The 20,286-nt window shown below is 34.3% G+C and overlaps 1 protein-coding gene across 1 annotated transcript in view; it reads right to left on the bottom strand.

The window, feature by feature from the left end:
• GRID2 (glutamate ionotropic receptor delta type subunit 2) overlaps positions 1-20,286 on the bottom strand; it is a 1,473,259-nt gene that overhangs the window by 675,591 nt on the left and 777,382 nt on the right. The window contains exon 3 of the mRNA XM_007999282.3: positions 17,360-17,644. Within this exon, the coding sequence (XP_007997473.3) occupies positions 17,360-17,644 (285 nt within the window). The remainder of the gene's footprint in view (positions 1-17,359; positions 17,645-20,286) is intronic.

The raw sequence follows: 20,286 nt of genomic DNA, 5'->3' as shown, positions 1-20,286 counted from the left end.
CTTGTTTTCCACATGTGCTCAACTCTCTAGGTTGCATTGCTGGATGGTCAAGTGTCCTGGGCTGGTTAGTTTGAACTCTCCATGTCCTTGGCCTAAGTAATTTTTTAAAGACTAGTACTGACTCTAGTTTGGAAACATTAAATCAATGTTTTCAGTATGCAGTGGAGTCCATAAATAACCCTCTGATTCATCCCTAAAGTTGATTTTTTCTTTGTTTTTGTGCATAAGGGTAACAAAAAGTGTACATATCTACCCAGCATACTGGATTTAGTCATTTCCATGCTAAGATATTTTGTCAATACTTATTATGCATATCTAAGTCTCTGATTTCCAGAAACAGTTTCACAAATTACAGTGAAGATTGAAATGTGAATTATGGATAATCTATAAGAAGTGGTCTTTCTTGTGTATCACAAGTTGTCCCAATGTAGTAGTTTTGCGATTGCAGGAGCCAACATGTCTAGTGTGAAAGTAACTAAAGTGAAACAGAGGCAAGGCAGCTGTTCCCTAGACTTTCAGACTACATGAGTCAATTTTAAAAAAGCTATTCTGAAGTAAACTTCTGCTACTTGTAAGAGAAAGGGTCTTGATTAATACATTTTTTAAAGTAAATATCTGATACTTTGATAAGGAAGATCAAGGCTCAGTTCCTGTCCTTGAGTTGCTTCCAGTTCAATGGAAAGAATTAACATTTAAACAGGAAATGATATTTTAATGTGATAATGCTAATAACAACATTTATCTTGATTTTCTTCTGCCATCTTTTTTTTAATAGGAAAATGGAATAAAATATTGACGGGAACTAAAGGTTGATGTCTACAACATTCTAGCAACCATCAATTTCTCAGATATCTGTATTGTGTTACTTATTTAGGCCAGCTTCCCACAACAATCCTCCAAGAGGTAGTGGCTGATTGAAGCTTAATGATTCATTATATTAAATCATGTAAAATAATGACTTTACTATCATCTGTAAAGTAAGATTAATTTTAATCTCTCTACTAAAATGGTTTATATCAAAGTAGATTAGGGTAGAAAAAAATCCTAGGAAATATTATAATTTAATATATAAGCGTATTTCTAAACTGACCCCAAAAAAGACTTTTAATTAGAAATATGACCCACTATTGCTCATTCCATACCAGTGGTCAGCATCCAAGTAGATATTTCTCAAGATATAAAAGTGGAATTCATGAAGATAGAGAGCAGACTGGTGGTGACCAGGGGCCGAGAATGGTAGGGGGGTTAAGGGAATGGAAAGAGGTTTATTAATGGGTAAAATTATACCCTTAGAATAAATAAGACCTGGTGCTCAATAAATCAGTAGGGTGACTATAGTTAAGATCAATTGATTGTACATTTCAAAATAGCTAAAAGAAAACAATTCAAATGTTGCTATTGCAAAGAAAAGAAAAATATTTAAGGTGATGGATATCCCAACTACCCTGATTTGATTACATGAATTTATCTAATTATCATATGTAACCTGAAAATATGATATATACATGTCATATGTATCAATGTTAAAAATTTAAGAAATAAAACAAATAAATCTCTTTCAAGTCTTTGCTTACCATGTGCCAAGCACTGTGAGAGGTACTTGGAAGAGAATGTTGAGCAAAACAAAAAACAATTCTTGCCCTCATGGAATATATTATCTATACCATATGATGATACCACAAACTGTATTACAGATAGAAGTATCCTGCAATACTAGTCATTTTCCAAACTACAGGTGCAATTTAACAAAATTTAGTGGCATTCTCTGGAATACATCAAAATAGTAATTCTCAGTCTGATTATTGTTTTGAAATATCACTTTTAAAAAAATAAATTCAATAGGAAAAGAGATATGTCACTAAGTTTTTGTGTCTGATTTTTCTCCTCTATTCATTTCTTCCTCCTCTGTGTAGATTAGGCACATTTAATTTTTTAAATCATGTAATACATTTTAAGACCCCACTTGGAGTAGAAAAAGGCTTCAGCACTGTATTCAGCCGGTCTTGGTGTTTCTGAAATTATGACAGAATGCCAAGCATTAAAATTAATATTTGAAACCTTGGACTTTTTTAAAAATAAAGAGTATGTCATACTGCTGGATACATGAGATACATCATTGAACTGAAGAGACTTTTCCCAACATGTGAATAGCAAAACATACTTTATAAATGGCTTGCTTCCTGAGAAAATAAAACTTTTAACCATAAGCCATTTAAAAAATCTTGCTTAGAAAAAACCTCACTTCAAAAAGAATTTGAGTCATTTATGATTTTGTTGGCATTTGTGCTGCCTTTTTACTTTGTACTTAAAACATAATGATAATTATATCGTATACTAGATTTTTGAAGTGACAAGGTCTGGCAACAATGGACCATCACTGAGACTGAATTTCTATTTGATAATAACTTGTGATCTGAGCATGAGATCACAATATTTCACTATAAGAGGCATCTTTACAGTGATACTGATCAATATTTGTTAAGAACATTTTACTGATGAATAAATCCAAAGCAGTAGAATATATAAATTTTACCTACTTAACATCATATATACTAATGCAAAGAAAATAGTTCAATAAGTTGTTTGCATTAATTATATGCTTATTGATGCACATTGAAGTAAATGAGACAACTGAAAGCTGGAAAGTAGCCAAATGAGTAATAAACAGATTTAAGACTGCCTAGAGAGAAAGTCAGTAATATTATAGTCATCAGACATTTGAAAACACTCTCTGGGTAATCATAAACATTTGCAATCAATTAAGAGGAATGTGTCCATTTCATGGGTCTTGATTAAACCTACAGCAAGACTACACAGAATAAACGTTGTGATTCTTAGGAATGCATTCATGAGGATGGTCCTTCAATGTTCATTTCAAAAGGACATGTGGCAATTAAACTGTAAGTAAAGAGTGATACGATGAAGAGTGGTGCTTAAGTAGCTTAGATCACTAGACTATGTACTGACTCTAGTTTGAAAACATTCAATCAATGTTTTCAGTATGCAGGGGAGCCCATACATAACTCTCTGATTCATCCCTAAAGTTGATTTTTTTTCTTTGTTTTTGTGCATATGGGTAACAAAAAGTGTACATATCTACCTAGCATACTGGATTTAGTCATTTCTATGCCCTTTTGTCAATACTTATTATGCATATCTAGGTCTCTGATTTTCAGAAACAGTTTAACAAATTACAGTGAAGATTTATATAAGGTCAACAACCTTGTTGTAGAATAGTAAAGGCTATCCTGAAACTGTAAGAAAATAACAGAAAGGTTAAGACCAAAAGATAATTTTTAGCTGACCAAAACTAAATGAAACAAAAAAATATAAACTAAACTTTCAAAGGGTATGTTTTAAAAGTGATTTAAAAATAATGAATTATAATACAACAATTATAATTTTCTTAATTATTCTTATGAGTAAGATTGCTTTCAAACCAAAAAAGGAAGTATATGTGTCTATGTATGCCTACCCTCCACCCTTCTACCAAAGAGTCATCATGTAACTCAGGGTGGTAACTCGGAGCCCTCCATATACTTGACCAAATTATTTGGTTTAAGAATGGAAAAGGACCCAAACAACATGTAATATTTGATGTATCAATAAAAATCCCTATGTATAATATATCATATGTATGTGTGTATATATATACACACACATATATATACACACGTATATATATATGTATATACGTGTATATATATACACGCACATATACATACACACACACAGGGAATTATCTTTTCTTTCTTTAATATGATCCTCTGTCAGGATAGGCTTTAGGTCACCAGGGTCTGCTAACTTGATTCAGAATGAACCAAAACATGAAGAGAAGTAGAGATGAGGATATGGTAAGAGAATAACTATTTTCATTAAGTTCATGTATCTGCATCATTATCATGATAAACTGTTTAGTTCCCTGTCACTGAAGTATCCCTCCAATCTCTACAACTGAATCCATTCTAATAGATCTACCACTATATCCATCCCAGTATTGGGTTGTTATTGTTACTAGGCAAGGAAACTTAAAGAACTCAAGTAGCTCATTTGATGAAGAACACATTGTCAACCTTACTGTTTGCTTCATTCTAGTAAATCAGTTCTACTCAGCTTTTCCAGCCCTGAAATTTAACTTTTCCCTCATCAGCACTCTCAAAAGAAAATAATTCCATTAAAACAATTTACCTACTATTTTTCTATTCTAAGGAGAACCTCCTCTTATAACTTTCTGGTTTCTGTATTATTTCTGTTGCAAGACTCTTTTATTATGGCATCTAGCCATTGTCAGATATATCTGTCTTAATTCTTTGCTTAGACCTCTCTGACGGTGAGTCTACCTGGAATGACTGCCAATTACCTTTTATGAGCCTCTTTCAATACCATAATCCACCTGTTTGACAATGCCTCCTCTTGGAAGGCATTTGGTTGAAATCATGACCATCAGGTTAAGCCAATTGAAAACAATGCAAAACTGGAAGGGTTGGTCAATATCATTAACACAATGAAGATAAAACATAAAATTGAAAAGCAAAAATTATGATAAAGAAAGCACAGTACAAGTGTTTTGTATTTATAAAGAGGTAAATATCTCACATCTCTCTACAGCAACAAGACAACACGAGGCATATTTTGTAATTAGTAAATACGTCAGGTCTTACCTTCTTATACAGAGAGATGGAAAAACCAGAATAGCTAGGGACAAAGGCACTCAGAAAGATGAGGTATCTGAAATTAATATCAAATTCAAAAATGGTAAATTGCTTGCGGTGCTTAAGCAGTAGACATCTAGGGTAAGTTTAGAGAGGTATGATTTTATTGACTTCTTGATAAATGATTATAAGCAAAACAGATTACTTATTTTATATTATTCCAGAAAATGACTCATTTTTATCAATGTGTGTGTTTTCAGTTTCATGTAAACTTTTTGACAACTAGAAATGTTCAGTGTCTAAAAGTGAAAAAAGCTGCATCAAAAAGTAATGAATTCTACATTGCTTGGAGTTTTCTGGCAGGGGAAACAGAACTGTCAATCAGAGATGTGGAAGAGGAGACCTGTTGAAATTTATTGTTTCCAGATGCCTCATCAAGGAACAAAGCTGGCTTATCAGAAGCACCTGTAAAGTTTTAAATATATGTATGTTGCTATGCCCCCTGCAAAAATTTTGATTGAATGGTTTTGGAATGAGGCCCAGGCATTCCAATTATTAAAAAGCTCTCCTAGAGATTCTAATATACTTTAAAATTTGGGTTCTCAGTGGCCACCAAATTAAATTCTCACCTTTTGTTTATGACTCAGTAATCTCTAAATCATTATGATTCAATTATGTGTTTAGTTTAAAATTATGATATTTGTGTAAATTGCTTTTTTTCCTTTATCCTTTCCTTTACCGTTTTTGTCTTAAAATATTTGATGGGTTGTTCTATATTGTAATTTTTACTGAAGTTTAATTTACATATAACAAAATAAACATCTCACATGCTTAAAGGATTGTTTATTGTATTCCACTGCTACTATCACTCAAAATAAGATAATGGATATTTCCATTACCACTAAAAGTTATTTTGTGTCACTTTCCAGACAATCTACCCCAAACAAATAGATGTGACCACTGTCTAATTTTGATCACTATAGCTTAGTTTTGTACTTACTGGACTTAAAATATATGGAATCATACAGTATTACTCAATTTTAAATGTCAGGCTTTTCTCACTTAACACAGTGTTTCTTCATATTTCAATAGTTCATTACTTATTTTGCTCAATAATATTCTGCTGTACCAAAATTCATTTAACCATCCTCAAAATGATGGGCATTAGAGTTGCTTCCAGTTTTGGATATGAGGAATAATGCCACTATGAATATTCTGGTACAAGAATGCATGTGGCTATACATTCTCATTTTTCTGGAGTGAAATGGGTGGGGTATACGAGGTAAGTAGATATTTAACTTGGTAAAAAATTGGCACACAGCTCTCCAAAGCGACTATATGTTTTACATTCCAACCAGCAAAGTATCAGAGGTGCAATTGTATTGCCAATCTTTGTCTTCAGCCAATCTAGAGGGTACAGACTGGCATCTCCTTGTAATTTAAATTTGCTTTTTTCTATGGACTAAAAAAGTTGCACAGTTTATTTGCCACTTACGTATCTTCTTATGTGAATGGTCTGGACAAGGCTTTCACCCATTTAAAATTGTTTTTGGTTTCATACTATTGCTTTGTAAGAGTTTTTAAATATGTGTATTCTCTGAACCCTTTACATATTGCACATATTAATATGTTTTAGAATTTATTGCTCAGTTTGTAGTTTGTCTATTTCTTAATGTTGTATGTTAATGAGCAGAACATTTTAATTTTGCGAAAGTCCAAAATGTTTTTTGTACCTAAGAAATCTTTATATATCCTGAAGTCATGAAGATAATCTCTTGTTTTCCTCTAAAAGATTTCTAATTCTAACATTTTAGTTTAAGTCTGTGATCAATCTTGAATTAATTTTTGTGTGTGGTTAGAGATAAGAGTAAAAGTTATTTTTGTTTTCATTCCATACAGGCACCCAGTTGGTTCAGCACTGTTGTTTAAACATTTCACCACTGAATTGATTGGCATGTCGGTTAATAACCAACCCCACTCTGTGCCTGTGGGTTGATTTCTGGACTCCTAATGATGTCCCATGAATCTATTTGTCAATCCTTACGCCAATATCAAAAAAGCCTTGAAGTCAGGTAAAATAATTCATCCATTTTTTTTCTTTGTTCTTTCAATCATTGTGCCTTCATAAGATCTTTACACAATGTTGGGATCAGCTTATCAATTTCTTCAAAAGGCTCTAAAAACAATTTAAAAATTTAAGATTTTTGATTATTATATTAAATCTATAAATCAATTTATGAAAAATGGATATCTTAAGACTAAAATTTGAAAACCATGAACATATGTCTCTCCATTATTTAGTTCTTCTTTAAATACTCTGGGTCAATGTTTCAAAATTTTTAGTGTAAATGTCTTGCAACATTTTGCAGATTTATTTCTGGGTATTTGATATTATGTTTTATTTCAGGTTTTAATTTTTTATTGCCATTATAAAGCAATATAATTACTTTCAAATATAGGCCATAAGCTTACTAATTAACTTAAAAGTTTTAGATTTCATAGGATTTTCTATGTACATTATTATGTATTGAGAAATAAAGACATTTTTGCTTCTTCCTTTTCAAATTCTTTATGTTTTTTTTCTTTGCTTTATTTCAGTGTTAGAATTTCCAGTAGAATATCTTTTGTGTGTGGAGGATATGTATTCTTTTTAATTTCTGATATTGGCAAATTTTGTTTTCTGTATTTTTTTAAAATGGTCTTGCTGGAGTTGAACAATGAGAATACATGAACACAAGCAGGGGAACATCATAAACCAGGGCCTGTCAGGGTGTGGAGGGCTAGGGGAGGGATAGCATTAGGAGAAATACCTGATGTAGATGACAGGTTGATGGGTGTAGCAAACCACCATGGCACATGTATACCTATGTAACAAACCTGCACGTTCTGCACATGTATCCCAGAACTTGAAGTATAATAAAAGAAAAAAAATTTAATGATCTTGCTAGTGGTTTATCAAAATCTTTCTTAAAAATTAATAATTTTAGACTTTGTTAACTTTCTCTTTGTTTTTCTGTTTTCTGTTTTATTTATCTCTACTTATTTTTTTCTTACACTTTGTGTTTAACATAGTCTCATTTTGCTATATTCTAGAGGTGACATTTAGTTTCTTGCTATTTAAGCTTTTCTTTTTTCAAATACCAACATCAATTTGATTAATTAATTAATTTGTTTATTTATTTGTAGTTACTAATGCTTAGGGCTCAGTGAATTGATGTCTTTAATTCAATTTTGGCTAATTATCAGTCATTTTCTCTTCACATTTGTCTTTGTTTTCCCATCTTCACTCTTTTTTACATAGATACTAATTAGGTTTAATCTTAGTGTAAGTAGGAGTCCTGTTTCTCATGCATGTAAATGTAACTGTGATGAAGACTGATGTTTAGAATTCCTTCCCACAATCATCTATGCACACACCCTCCAGATACTAAATCAATATAGAACCTTCAGACTGTGGCCTTTCATTAAAATTATATTACCTATTTATGGTATTGATTTTCTTCAGCTGTTAATTTCTCATTATCAGTGAAGAGTTATTCTGGTTACATTAGTAAGACTGCATTAAAACTATGCAGAGAGAATATTGGACTGAGCACCATAGTTAACAAAACAAAACAAAACAAAAAAACAACCAAAATAAAAAATGACTTTTTTTTAGTCTCTTGGCTTTAATCTCCACATGTCTATAAACTGTATTTCAAAATTTTCCAGGTGTCCTTAAAATATTTATTTTTCTTTTTCATGGAAAGTCAAAAAGCAGGTAAAAGTAGTATTTAAAACATATTTCACTCCTTGAGAAGGCAGGATGAAAATCAGCTTGCTTTTCAAGTCATGAAGTATAAATTCAACTAGCATTTATTCCAACCAATTTTTAAATAACCTTAATAGAAAGCAAATTAACACCCTTTATTTCCTGAAGCAAGTGCCACTCAAGGTTTTAACACAAACACAATCACTCTTCAACACTTGGAAATATTTGAAGGCTTTTTTTTTATATATATAACATTCATACAGAGATATTCCTTCAACTATCAAAGTTAAAAAAATAAAAAGTGAAAGAATCAATCTGAGCTGAAATAAATGGTGTTACCCATGAAGGTATAGAGCTTGGGGTAGACCAAAACCAGATTTGCTTGGTTGAACTTGATAGTAGCTACTTGAAACTGAAAGTGCCTTGCTTATTGCTGTACAGTAGGTCTCTGGATCCACATCCCTTTCTTTTCCTTTCCCCTTTTCCCTGGCATCAACTGCCTTAACAAGAAGGATTCTTGCCATAGGAGAGACTAAACACCCTAGGCATGTATCAATCTTCTGAGAAAACTTGGGGAAGGGAGGGACTCAGACTTCTATGGCTTTGTTGGATATAGCACCTATCCAGCCCTGGGGGAAGAGGGAAACATGCTCAGATTCAGCTATTTGGTGGGGGTCTTAGTGCGGGAGGGAAAGATACGTGACATGTAGGTGGCTCCCTTTATACCAACTTAATATACTGTTGTTGCTTCCTACATTGAGTATATAATTGGAATTCATGTGTTATATGTTTCTACTTTCCTACTTCATAAATATTCAAGGAGATTTTCCTTATTGGGAATAATGTCGCATACAGACGTGCTTCTTTTCTTCCCAAAAAGAGATGCCTAGCACTGTGTTGGACTCTGGGAATTTCTGACTCTGACTAATGACTATGCCAGTTGGGAGCTCTGCTGAAGAGAGGAATCTCCTCCTAGAGACTCACTCTGGGATTTTGGACTTGGAGCTCCCCAAATATGGCTACCCAGTACATCCATTTTCAAAAGCAGCTATTAGCTTTCTAACGGACTTTTGCTGAAACCGAAAGCCTGATCTATGAATGACCTGACATTCCTATCTTGAGGAGGGTCACTTCAAATTCAGCAACTAGTAATATGTGCAGGGTCCAACAAGCATGCAAATCAAAATCAAATTCTTCCTTTAGGATACCTTACCTCCTGAAGCTAAGTGCTGGCTGGACAGGGCCTTGAGATGCAGAAGTTCCATAAACAAATGGTGATGGCTTTGCTGAACTGAAATCTGAAAGCGTTCACTGTAGTTTGCTTAGGTCATTCAAGTTCAGCACCTGCTATGCAGTACTGAAAATGGACATGCTTACTCTGCTAAGTGGGCAGAACCTAAGCCTGTTCTCATAGCCCTGTACAATACTCACCTCCATGGCACTTTCTCTCTCTCTCTCTCTCTCTCTCTGTGTGTGTATACACACACACACACACACACGTATATACACACACACACACATATATATATGTGTATGTATGTATATATGTATATATACACATTATGAGTGCTGATCTGTTGCCAAGAGCTTAGTGGTTTGGTATGCCACTTAGAGAACTACAGAGTAGTAACACTATAGACACCACACTTTGGAGCTGTGAATTGTGGAAGTATATCAAGGCTGCATCAGGGTTACTCATGGAGAAACCCATAGTAAAAGTCCATTAACTGATCAGATGAACTGGACTCGAGCTGATTACTGGGACAGACACAGATTGCCACCATTACTGCCTGACATGATCTACCATCACAGACAGGACACAAAACAAGTAATTTCTGCTACCAGGGCCTGCACTGTATGTCATACTTGTGATTCCTGCTAAAAGTTGACTCCTTGTCTCCTAGTAGGGAAAGTCAAAGAGGGTTGTCCACTCCCACTGCAAGCACATTGACTATTTTGGCCTCTAATCACTTCCTAGGGCTGCCTGAAAATGTTGGAGATACTTTTTTAGGTCATTCTATTATTGTCTCAGTCTGATCCACTGATGTAGGCACTTCTTTAGAAGCTCTTGAAATTAATCTGCATCATGTTTTCAGCTTACTGGACCATTTGCAGCCTGACAAATGTATGCAAAAGATGCTCAACAATGACCTGGTAATCAAGGAACTTACAGTCTACCATCAACAGACTTCCAGTGTTGTTTAGTATTGAAACAATCTCCTCAAATGCTGACTTCAAAAGATGTCCAGTTTTATCTTCTTCACCTTTTCCTGGTTCATATACCTTAGTGAGGCAGCTTGTTCACTTTATGAATATGTTCCAAGAAAGAAATAATATCATCTTGGGTGATTTCTGTGCAATGATCAACATGAAAGTCGTGTGGGATTACCTATACCTACTTCTAATTTCAAAATTTTATTATAATCTTTTCTGGGCAAAACACTTCTTTCTTTTTCCCCAGAGCAGCCTGTGTGGCAGCCTTGCCTAAATGGAGCTTATGGGATTTGGACTCAATTATGTTTCAGTCTCCTGGAGTTTCCTGTTTTATTGATATGATTCTGGATCATAAGGATAATGAGCACTTTGTGAGGATGCAGCTTGTTCATGCAGGCCAAAGTGAGGGACACAATCAGTCTCTGTAAGTTTTATAAAAATGTCCTTGTAGCTCTTACACCATTTTTTATGAAAAGTCTATGTGCAAACAGGAAATAATTGAGAAAAAATATGACATCACAGTTATTAGGATGAAATACATCAATTTTCTGGAGGTAGAGGGAGATCACCAAATGAGAAGGGAACATTCACAGACCCCAACAATTATGGGGAAAGGATGGAAAATAATGATATTTGTCTTTAAAAATGACTTCTGGAATATTCTCCATGAAACAAAACTCCCTGGTACAGAACATCCAAACTAGGACAAGTGTCTTAGACTTCACTGACTGTTGGACTTGCCTTTTCTTACCAGATGGCTCTATTCATGACTTGATCACCATTCCTTTATTCTTATGAATAAGTCTACTGAAAATACCAGATGATGCACCTGCCACCCCTTTGCAGAATGCTTGTAAATACCTCTAAATACCTTCCCTACCACTATTCTCACTCATTACATTGAATGGTAAGAAAGCTACTAAACTGGTGGCATAAAACAAGGATTGGTAAATAATCCTTAAAGGGCTAGACAATAATATGTCAGGGTTATTTAGGTTATATTGCTTTTGTTACAAGTGCAGGACTCTGCTACTGTAGCTTAAAAGCAACCAAACAACAGGCAAATATATGACCATGGCTGAGTTCCAATGGAATTTTATATACAAAAAGAGATTTCAAACCCAACAGTAGTTTGCTGACCCCTGGAGTAGACAATGAGGATGGACTAATTAACTACCCTCACAAAGTCTCTCCTAAACAAGAACTGGACTGAATTATTCTACTAATTGAGAACACTGGGCATTACCAGAGGACGAGCAGGTCACATAGGAGGTAGTAGTTGTTTGTATTCCACCCCGGGGGTTCCTGAAATTGGGCGTAACCCTTCCCTCCACCAACTCAGGCAAACCAGCCCCACTTCTAGTACTATAATTTTTGTATGGAGATTACCACCCTTCTGAAGACACATGATTGAACATTAGGGTAGGCATGAGAAATTTTCAATTGTTTAAGTAAAGATCAGCAGAAGATCATACAGTACACTAATGGGATCTCTCCAAAGTGAGGCTACCCTTATTTATTTACGGGAGCTACGTGGAGCAACATCTGTGAATCCTGTGGGCAGTTTATCCTACTATGGAATTCATCCATTACAAAGTTTTCCCTGAATTTCACTGAAGCAATCAATGGCACCACTCCAGTTCTGGAATTCATTCTGGTCAGCTTCAACTCACTGGCCAGGGTATTTACAGATGATAGGTTTTGCCTATGGGCAAAGGTGGAATCTTTGTAACCATAAATACATTCTTTTGTATCTAAATTAATGCTTCTGGCCAAGTGGAAAGGTTTATGCAGAAATTTAAGGAGAAAGCTACCTGGCCTTTTAAAGTAAACTTCAGTGGTTCATAGGATTTGTTCAACTGGCTGGGTCCAGGACCCTGGTGGGCATGGTTGAGATCAATCCTAATCATTCAAGTCCTGTTTATCATCTCTTAAAATAAATACAGATGAGAAAAGCTGAATGGATTTGATCCCAATTCTTACCTTTCAGATTAACTAGAGGAGTGGCAACCTCATGGGGGAAATTTGCTATTAGCCCACAATGTTGTAGCAAGAACATGAATATTATATTATTGGGAGACAATTCTCCATAGGTCTCCTGTGTTACTACACATTTTGAAAACAGGAGTTCTCATTAGGGAACAGGACACATGGGTTCCCTAAGCTCAGGGTTTCTTAGCTGCCATACAAGCCCATTACACATATGGTATTCACTTGAAGTGCTCCACGTTACATTGTGGAACTTGAGGGCAAGAGAAACAGACATTACTATGAGGGTCATGCTGCTTGCTGTACCATGAGTAATAAAGTCTCTCTATGCAATCTGAAAGCCTAGTATTTCCCACCAGCAGCCATGAAACGGATGCGGCTAACTTGTTAGCTTGTAAATAGGGTAAAATTCCCAACCTTTCACAATTTCTGACAGCATTACATGACAAAAGTTAGCTGTAAGATATCCCAGGACTATAGTTTTTCAGCCGGGAATGTTGCACTCTCAAATTTGGTATTCTATTTGCAAAGAAAAAAGAATAGTTATTGAGCCAGGCTGGTAAACGAAGCTTGTGAGCCATCAGAGTTTACCTTAAACAGCCAAGTGGCTTTCTCGAATTTCTGCATAAACCTTTACTGTGCCAGAAGCATTAATCCGACAATGAAAGGATTTATTTGAGGTTGCAACATTTCTACTTTTGCACACAAGGAGAAGGCAGCTATTTCTGCTACAGAGAGGTCAGCCTATTTTGTCCCAATGACTTTCTCATTTCCATGCTTTCAATAACAAGTAAACCTTCCTAATTGACATACAGTATTTTCCCTTGGTGTTAGTATGTTGGAATTCTGAGTGCTCGAAGAATTATTCCAACAGATATAGGTTATTTTTATATCTATAATGTTAAAATACTGTCATGGTTGAAAGCAAGGACAGGAAGAGATCTTTCATATTTGAATGGGGGTTTTTCCACTTACTGGAAGTTACCTGACCCCCAACTACCTCAGCTTTTTCATTTGGAAAATAATAATAACAATAACTACTACAGAGGGCTATTATGAGGATTAAATGAGATAATACATGTAAAGCACTTAGAAGAGAGGCTGGATATAGTAAATATTCTCTATTAGATTAGCCCTTATTATATTCTTGGGTGATAGTTTATTGCAACTCCTTTATACTGATAAATGATTAAGGTTATAGGCTCTGTCAGACTTTAAGTCTCAGATCTGACACTTCCTAGTTATGTTTTTTGTGAACAAGTTACCTATCAGTTGTTCCCATCTCCCTATTTGTAAAATTGTGACAGTAGTGTCCTTACTTCATAGAGTTACTGAGAAGATCCAATGATATGATATCTTGTTCTAGTGTTTGACAAATTAAAATGCTCAGAGATATTATTTTTAATATGTTAATTGCTGCAATATTTGATCACACTTTCTATTGGTGAGGGGGCTGTTTCTCACATATTTTTGCCTCTTAAAATACTATTAGCTTCCATAATCAAGATTGAAGTCATTCCATAAAGTCTTTAATCACTGGTGCCAAAATTAAACACTTCTTTACACACCAGTAGCCCTGAGTTTACATCATTCATAACACTTAACCCACTATTTTCTCTATTAAGAAAGACACACCTTTTGTTAATTGTAAGCTTGTTAAAGACTAAGACTACGTTTTGAATACTTTTTATCTCATAGGTTGCATTGCACTGAGTAAGTGAGCAATGGATATTTCCCGAAGGACATATTTTTAAAAGCTGAACACTTTCTAACCTATTTTCAAGCCTTTTAAAAATGTGTCCTGAATCAATCCATTCAAATAAAGTTTCCACATTTTTTTTCATCTTTTCATCCATTGACTTAGAATCAAAGATATCACTTTTCTTTGTTAAGAAATTTAAAGTAGACATTTCTATTTTGCCCTTAATTATAATTAACTGCTTTTGAGAAGGAGGTTTATCTAAGTAACTTGATATAGAAGTCTAAATCTTTTTAAAAAGCATGTACTTTTTCTAAATAAAATACATTTTCAATAACATTGGCCCCATGAAGCTGCCTAATTCCACCCATAGATGATAGTTAATCTATTTCTTAATGAAAGCAATTCTTGATAACCAACATAAAAGTCACATCCAATTCTGATGTTTGAAATTAAAATGATGACATTGATGAATGGATATGTAAATACAAGCAGCCCTCTTCAAAGTACAAGGTATTTGGATAGCTTGATGTTTATTTTGGACTCTATTCCAATGCTTTACTTGCAAGATTAATTGTAAGTATTAAAGGGAATTTTTCTTTCATTAAACAAGAGTATTACTGAAATAATGATAGAAGCAGAAATGTTTTTCATAAATTATTAAGCTAAATAAGTGAAAAAGCAAGTTTATCCCAAGAATAAAAGAAAATTCCTAAAGCAAACCTCAGATCTAACAGATGACTTAGTCATATATTACATGATTATTCCATCTTATTTACTCAAATAAAAACTTAGGAGAAAAGAATAAGAAATTTCAAATATGTATAAATGATTCTGTGATACGTATTTATTTAGTATATATTTTCAAAATATAGTTATCTCACCCATAATAAAAACATCTTCTTTTATACAAATTACCTGACTATAATATATGTAGGACTTGGAAACAAGCTAACAAGGAATTTTCTTTCTTCACGGTCATTTATAATGAATGAGTAATATCCTTGTTTGAATGTTGATAAAATGCCTTAATCAAAAGTCCCTTTTCTGTTCTCAATCCTAGCACTTTGGGAGGCCGAGGTGGGTGGATCACGATGTCAGGAGATCAAGACCATCCTGGCTAACACAGTGAAACCTTGTCTCTACTAAAAATACGAAAAAAAAAAAAAAAAATAGCTGGGCGTGGTGGCATGTGCCTGTAGTCCCAGCTACTCAGGAGGCTGAGGCAGAAGAATCTCTTGAACCCGGGAGGCGGAGGTTGCAGTGAGCCGAAATCGCGCCACTGCACTCCAGCCTGGGTGGCAGAGGGAAACTCCCATCAAAAAAAAAAATTAAGAAGTCACTTTCATTGTACTAACTGAAAATTGTTTTCCCCCCTTAAGTAAAGAGTCCCTGTTTTTAAATTTATTATTTCAATATACGTTTGATCAGAGACTATAAGAATATCATTTAAGTTACAAAGGCCACAAATAATCTGACTGTAAGAAAATCAACAAAGTCTTATTAAGCATGTTGATTCCAAAGAGTTTACTATGTTCTCTAAATAATCCTATTAGTGAATTTCAGGCTTGTGTTGAGTTCAATCCTTACTTTAACTGATGAGCCAATTATTTTTAATATCATTTTTGTTTATTTTATTCATTTCGGTCTCTTAGACTTTGTTCTGTGACCCCTTGATAATGTGAATTAAGCAACAAAAATAAGGATTTCCGTCTTGGAGACAAAGGAGTTGTTTCCAGAGAGTGCCACAGACTTTGGCTGAAGCCTACCCACCAAGTTTAATGGGACTCTGGCTGCCAAAACCACATGCAGTCCTTGAATATTCAGGGCTCAATGTAACTGCCACTTGCTCTCCCTCCCTGGGAGTCCACAGGAGCTCTTTCTTATTTGTTGCTTCCTAGATTTCTGCCAACTTGTTTGTTCTCAATTCTATTGATGGCACTTTCTGGCCAACTCTTGTGTAACTGTTCTCCAATATTGTTCACATTGCTGGGTAGCTTAGGACAAGAAGGCATTTTAAAGATGTTTATTTACTTATTTGCAAAGAAAAATAAGTTACGCTACAGAGAGTGAAATCCTCTCTGACTTTCTTTTCAGAAAATTGTAAAAACTGAACCCATCCCGATTGAACATAAAATTTTTCCAAGACTCCTTCTCAAGACATAACCCCTAAGAAAACACATGTTTCAAAATATGCATTCTTTATCAAGATCTGTTCATTTCCCCTCATTTGGTCATACTCATCTCTACTTTATTTCTGCCACAAGAGGGAATCTATAGGTTAAGATATCTGGGATCAGACAGTTAGAAAAAAGGTAGATAAATTCAGAAAAAATAAATGTAAACAAAAATGTTATTTGTTTAGTTTTTAATGAAGTACCGGTAAGTATACTGAGACAAAGCATTTTATTCTCAAATGATGGTAAATTTAGGGACAATACTTTGTGTTTTACCTTGGAAGATTAAAGAAATTGTTTTTATACTACTTAGTATTTTTGTGAGATTTCCTACTGCAGACAACAAATAATATGGATTGCATGGTGACATAATTTTAGTGACTCCAAGGAGTTAAGTACTGAGTAGGTATTAAAGTCTACACAAGGGTGTAAGCAAGATCTGTCAGATTTCATTTAACCAATTAATAGAAAGGGGTAAATTTTCAGTGTTCTAGGGTTATCCAATATGATCTTCTGCATTATAGGGAGGTATGAATATTTTTTTGAAAGAGAAGAAAGATTGTGTTGTTTTTATGACTAAATTACCATTAATTGAAAAATCAAGATGTGTTAGAGTCAGATTCTCTCTAGAAATATTTGTAAACTAAGCATTAAGTAGGTATAGGTATTTACAATTAAAGTTGACTTTATACCAAACTGTTGGACTTAAATACCTTAACACAATTTTCAGTTGCTGCTAGGTTTATAAGAAGAATATGACAAGACAAGAAAACCACCAATAACAATGAGTAAGATCCTTGAAACTTTTAAGATTTAATGAAATTGCTTCTCATGCAAATATCAGCTTACAAAACCCACACAAATTATAAACACTTACCATATTCACTGTCATAGAATATAATGAATTTCTGCCAGGCATACTCTGTGACCACTCTTAGGATAACGTCATTCAGGTAGACAGGTGGGCGAACTGAGAGAGTGTAGTCATCATTCCTGTTGCTCCGGGTGAGTCCACAGCCACTCCTTGGGGTCCCAGCTGTTGAGCGCTGAATGAAGAGGTGGGGGATATGCATGGCATCTGCCAAAGACTGGAGGGATCCTGCTGACGTGCAGCCAATGGAGCTGACCAGGGCCAAGATGCCTTGATTCATAAGTTCACAGGCTGCAAGAAAGCACAGTAATATTCAAAATGTCAATGGGTTTCACATATTTTCCCTTTTTAAGAAGCAGTGGATGGATAAAGCTTACAGATTTTATATAGCTACGCAAATGTTTTAGAAAGGAACATTCTATGTGAGGAGATCCTCAAATTACAAAGCGCTATTGGTATTCCAAGATTTCTGCTCTTATTAGTTATGTGACCTTGTGCAAATCATTTGGCTTCTCTTGGCTCAGTTTCATCATCTGTAACGAGGGTAAAACAGCATGAATATCGCAGGATTATTGCAAGGATTAGAGAAAACACAGTGTCTGTTATTTGCCTCTCACATGATAGATGTTCAATTTGTGGTAGATAAACTTTTATAATTATCAATTTATAATTCAGAGAAAAGATAATTCCCCACTGAATGCATAATACAAGGTTTCAAAAAGTAGATAATATGTAAACTGTTGAATAAACAGAAAGATGAAGGTTTGGAGGAAAGTATTTCTGGCCACAGAAAACAGAATGATTCTGATATCTAAAAACTTGATGACATTTCCCCTTTCCATAAATTGGAGAAACAAAAATGTTTTTGTTATTTTCCTTGACAGTAAGAAAGCTTATTGTCAAATCAAATCAATTCAAATACTACATGGTAGCCAGTGTCTCATTCTGGTTCCCAGATCAACAATTTATAATTCCTACTATATGATAACGATCTATTATTTCACTTTATTCTATGTGCATACTTCAAAAATGTACTTAAAACTAGATCAAATATAAATTATAAGTAATTGTAAAGAAATTGCATACACAGAAAAAAGAGTTAAGAGGTAATATTTCATAATGACAATCTTTGAAGATAAAAAATAAAAATAAATTCAAAAATAAGTGCAGAAGAAGTCAATGAAAAAAAGTTTTCATTTTAGAAGCTCATTTCTTGTAACTGGTTCAGCCTTATTTAGATTTTAGGCATTCTAGGTATAACATTCTTAAGATTCAAAATTTATTATAGATTGTTTTACATAGTTCTTTAAAAACTTAAAGGAAAACTTAATAGTAAGTTCTTATATATAATGAACTGGCCAGTTAATGAAGGCTGATTTAAAGCGCAAGCTTAAAAGTGCAATACTAATGATAAGCATATCATCACTAAATAAATTTATTATTATTAATGCTAAGCCAACCAATACATGCAAAATAAATGAACAATTATTAGAGACATATTTGTCAAGCATTGCGTCATTAAAGAGATTATATTGGTTTCCAATAAATATGAAAGCATCAAGGATTGATTTTTTTTTTTTTTTTTTTTCCTGAGATGGAGTCTCCCTCTGTTGCCCAGGCTGGAGTGCAGTGGCGCGATCTTGGCTCACTGCAACCACTGCCTCCTGGGTTCAAGTGATTCTCCTGCCTCAGCCTCCTGAATAGCTGGGATTACAGGCCTGTGCCACCATGCCCTGCTGATTTTCTTGTGTGTTTTTAGTAGAGACAGGGTTTCACCACGTGAGTCAGGCTGGTCTCGAACTCCTGACCTTGTGATCTGCCTGCCTCAGCCTCCCAGAGTGCTGAGATTACAGGTGTGAGCCAACGCATCTGGCCCAGATGGATGCTTCTTAGACCATAACATTATGAGGTCTAATTTTAGCAAAAATTACAAGTTCTAGTCATGTTCACGAATTCAATTTTCATAGAAAATAATGTAAGTTTATGCTTAGAATTTCAATGATTAATGCAAAAAGAGTAGTCAAATTTTTATTTCAATACTTTGGTATATATGACCATTAATGATTCATATAAGCAAATAGAAAGTCACTTTTTAGAAGAGATTTTGGTTTGTAGCATTTAAAATCAAATTAAGAAAAATGCCTTAAGGGGTACACAGTTGGAGTCAATCTTTACATGCATTACAAGTAATTAAGTAAATATAATATTTTACATACTTCTACCACAAAACTTATACAGTTATAAACATTGAAATTTGGGGAAAAAATTTACTTTCAGTATTATATTCTGTCACATATAACATGGCAGGAAAATTGTCTGTTTTAATCTTCAGATTTAGAAGGATATATACAAAAATCAAAAGTCATATATGAATCTTGCTTAGTAGATGAATTTGCTTTAGCATAAAATCTTGTTTCTTCCAATCCACTGTTACTTCCTATTAATCCCCATTAGTAAGAACACAAACTAAGCAGATACTAAAACCAGTTGTTTTGTATAAACAAGTTTGTTTTTGGATTACTATTTGGTATTACCTATCGTGCTATTCATATTAGCAAGAATAACTGAAAATTTCCTATAAAATCAAAATCGGAATAATCAAAAATTGCAACCAGAAAACATATAATGTCAGGCCTAAAAGATAATTTAGTGATCACGCAGTCCAAGGATGGGAAATTGGCTTTACTTGCTGTGCTTTTGATGACTTGTTGGTAAACTGGCATCCTGGAACACTATTTTGAGAGTTTGAGACTCAATAAGAAAAATTACCAAAATCATTTTGTCAGGTTTCTCATAGAACGAGACTGGGAGAGGGGTGGTCTGCAAGTTATAAATGCGCATCCCTCTGATAGGGCCCAACCCTTTATTGTCAAGAAATCACAAACGACCCCACTGAAAAAACAAAACAGATGACCCAGCTCTCTAACCCATCA

Source organism: Chlorocebus sabaeus, chromosome 7, assembly GCF_047675955.1.
Source record: "Chlorocebus sabaeus isolate Y175 chromosome 7, mChlSab1.0.hap1, whole genome shotgun sequence".
Classification (NCBI taxonomy): domain Eukaryota; kingdom Metazoa; phylum Chordata; class Mammalia; order Primates; family Cercopithecidae; genus Chlorocebus; species Chlorocebus sabaeus.
Note: the sequence above shows the minus strand (reverse complement) of the source record. Positions and strands in the feature narration are given on the sequence as shown.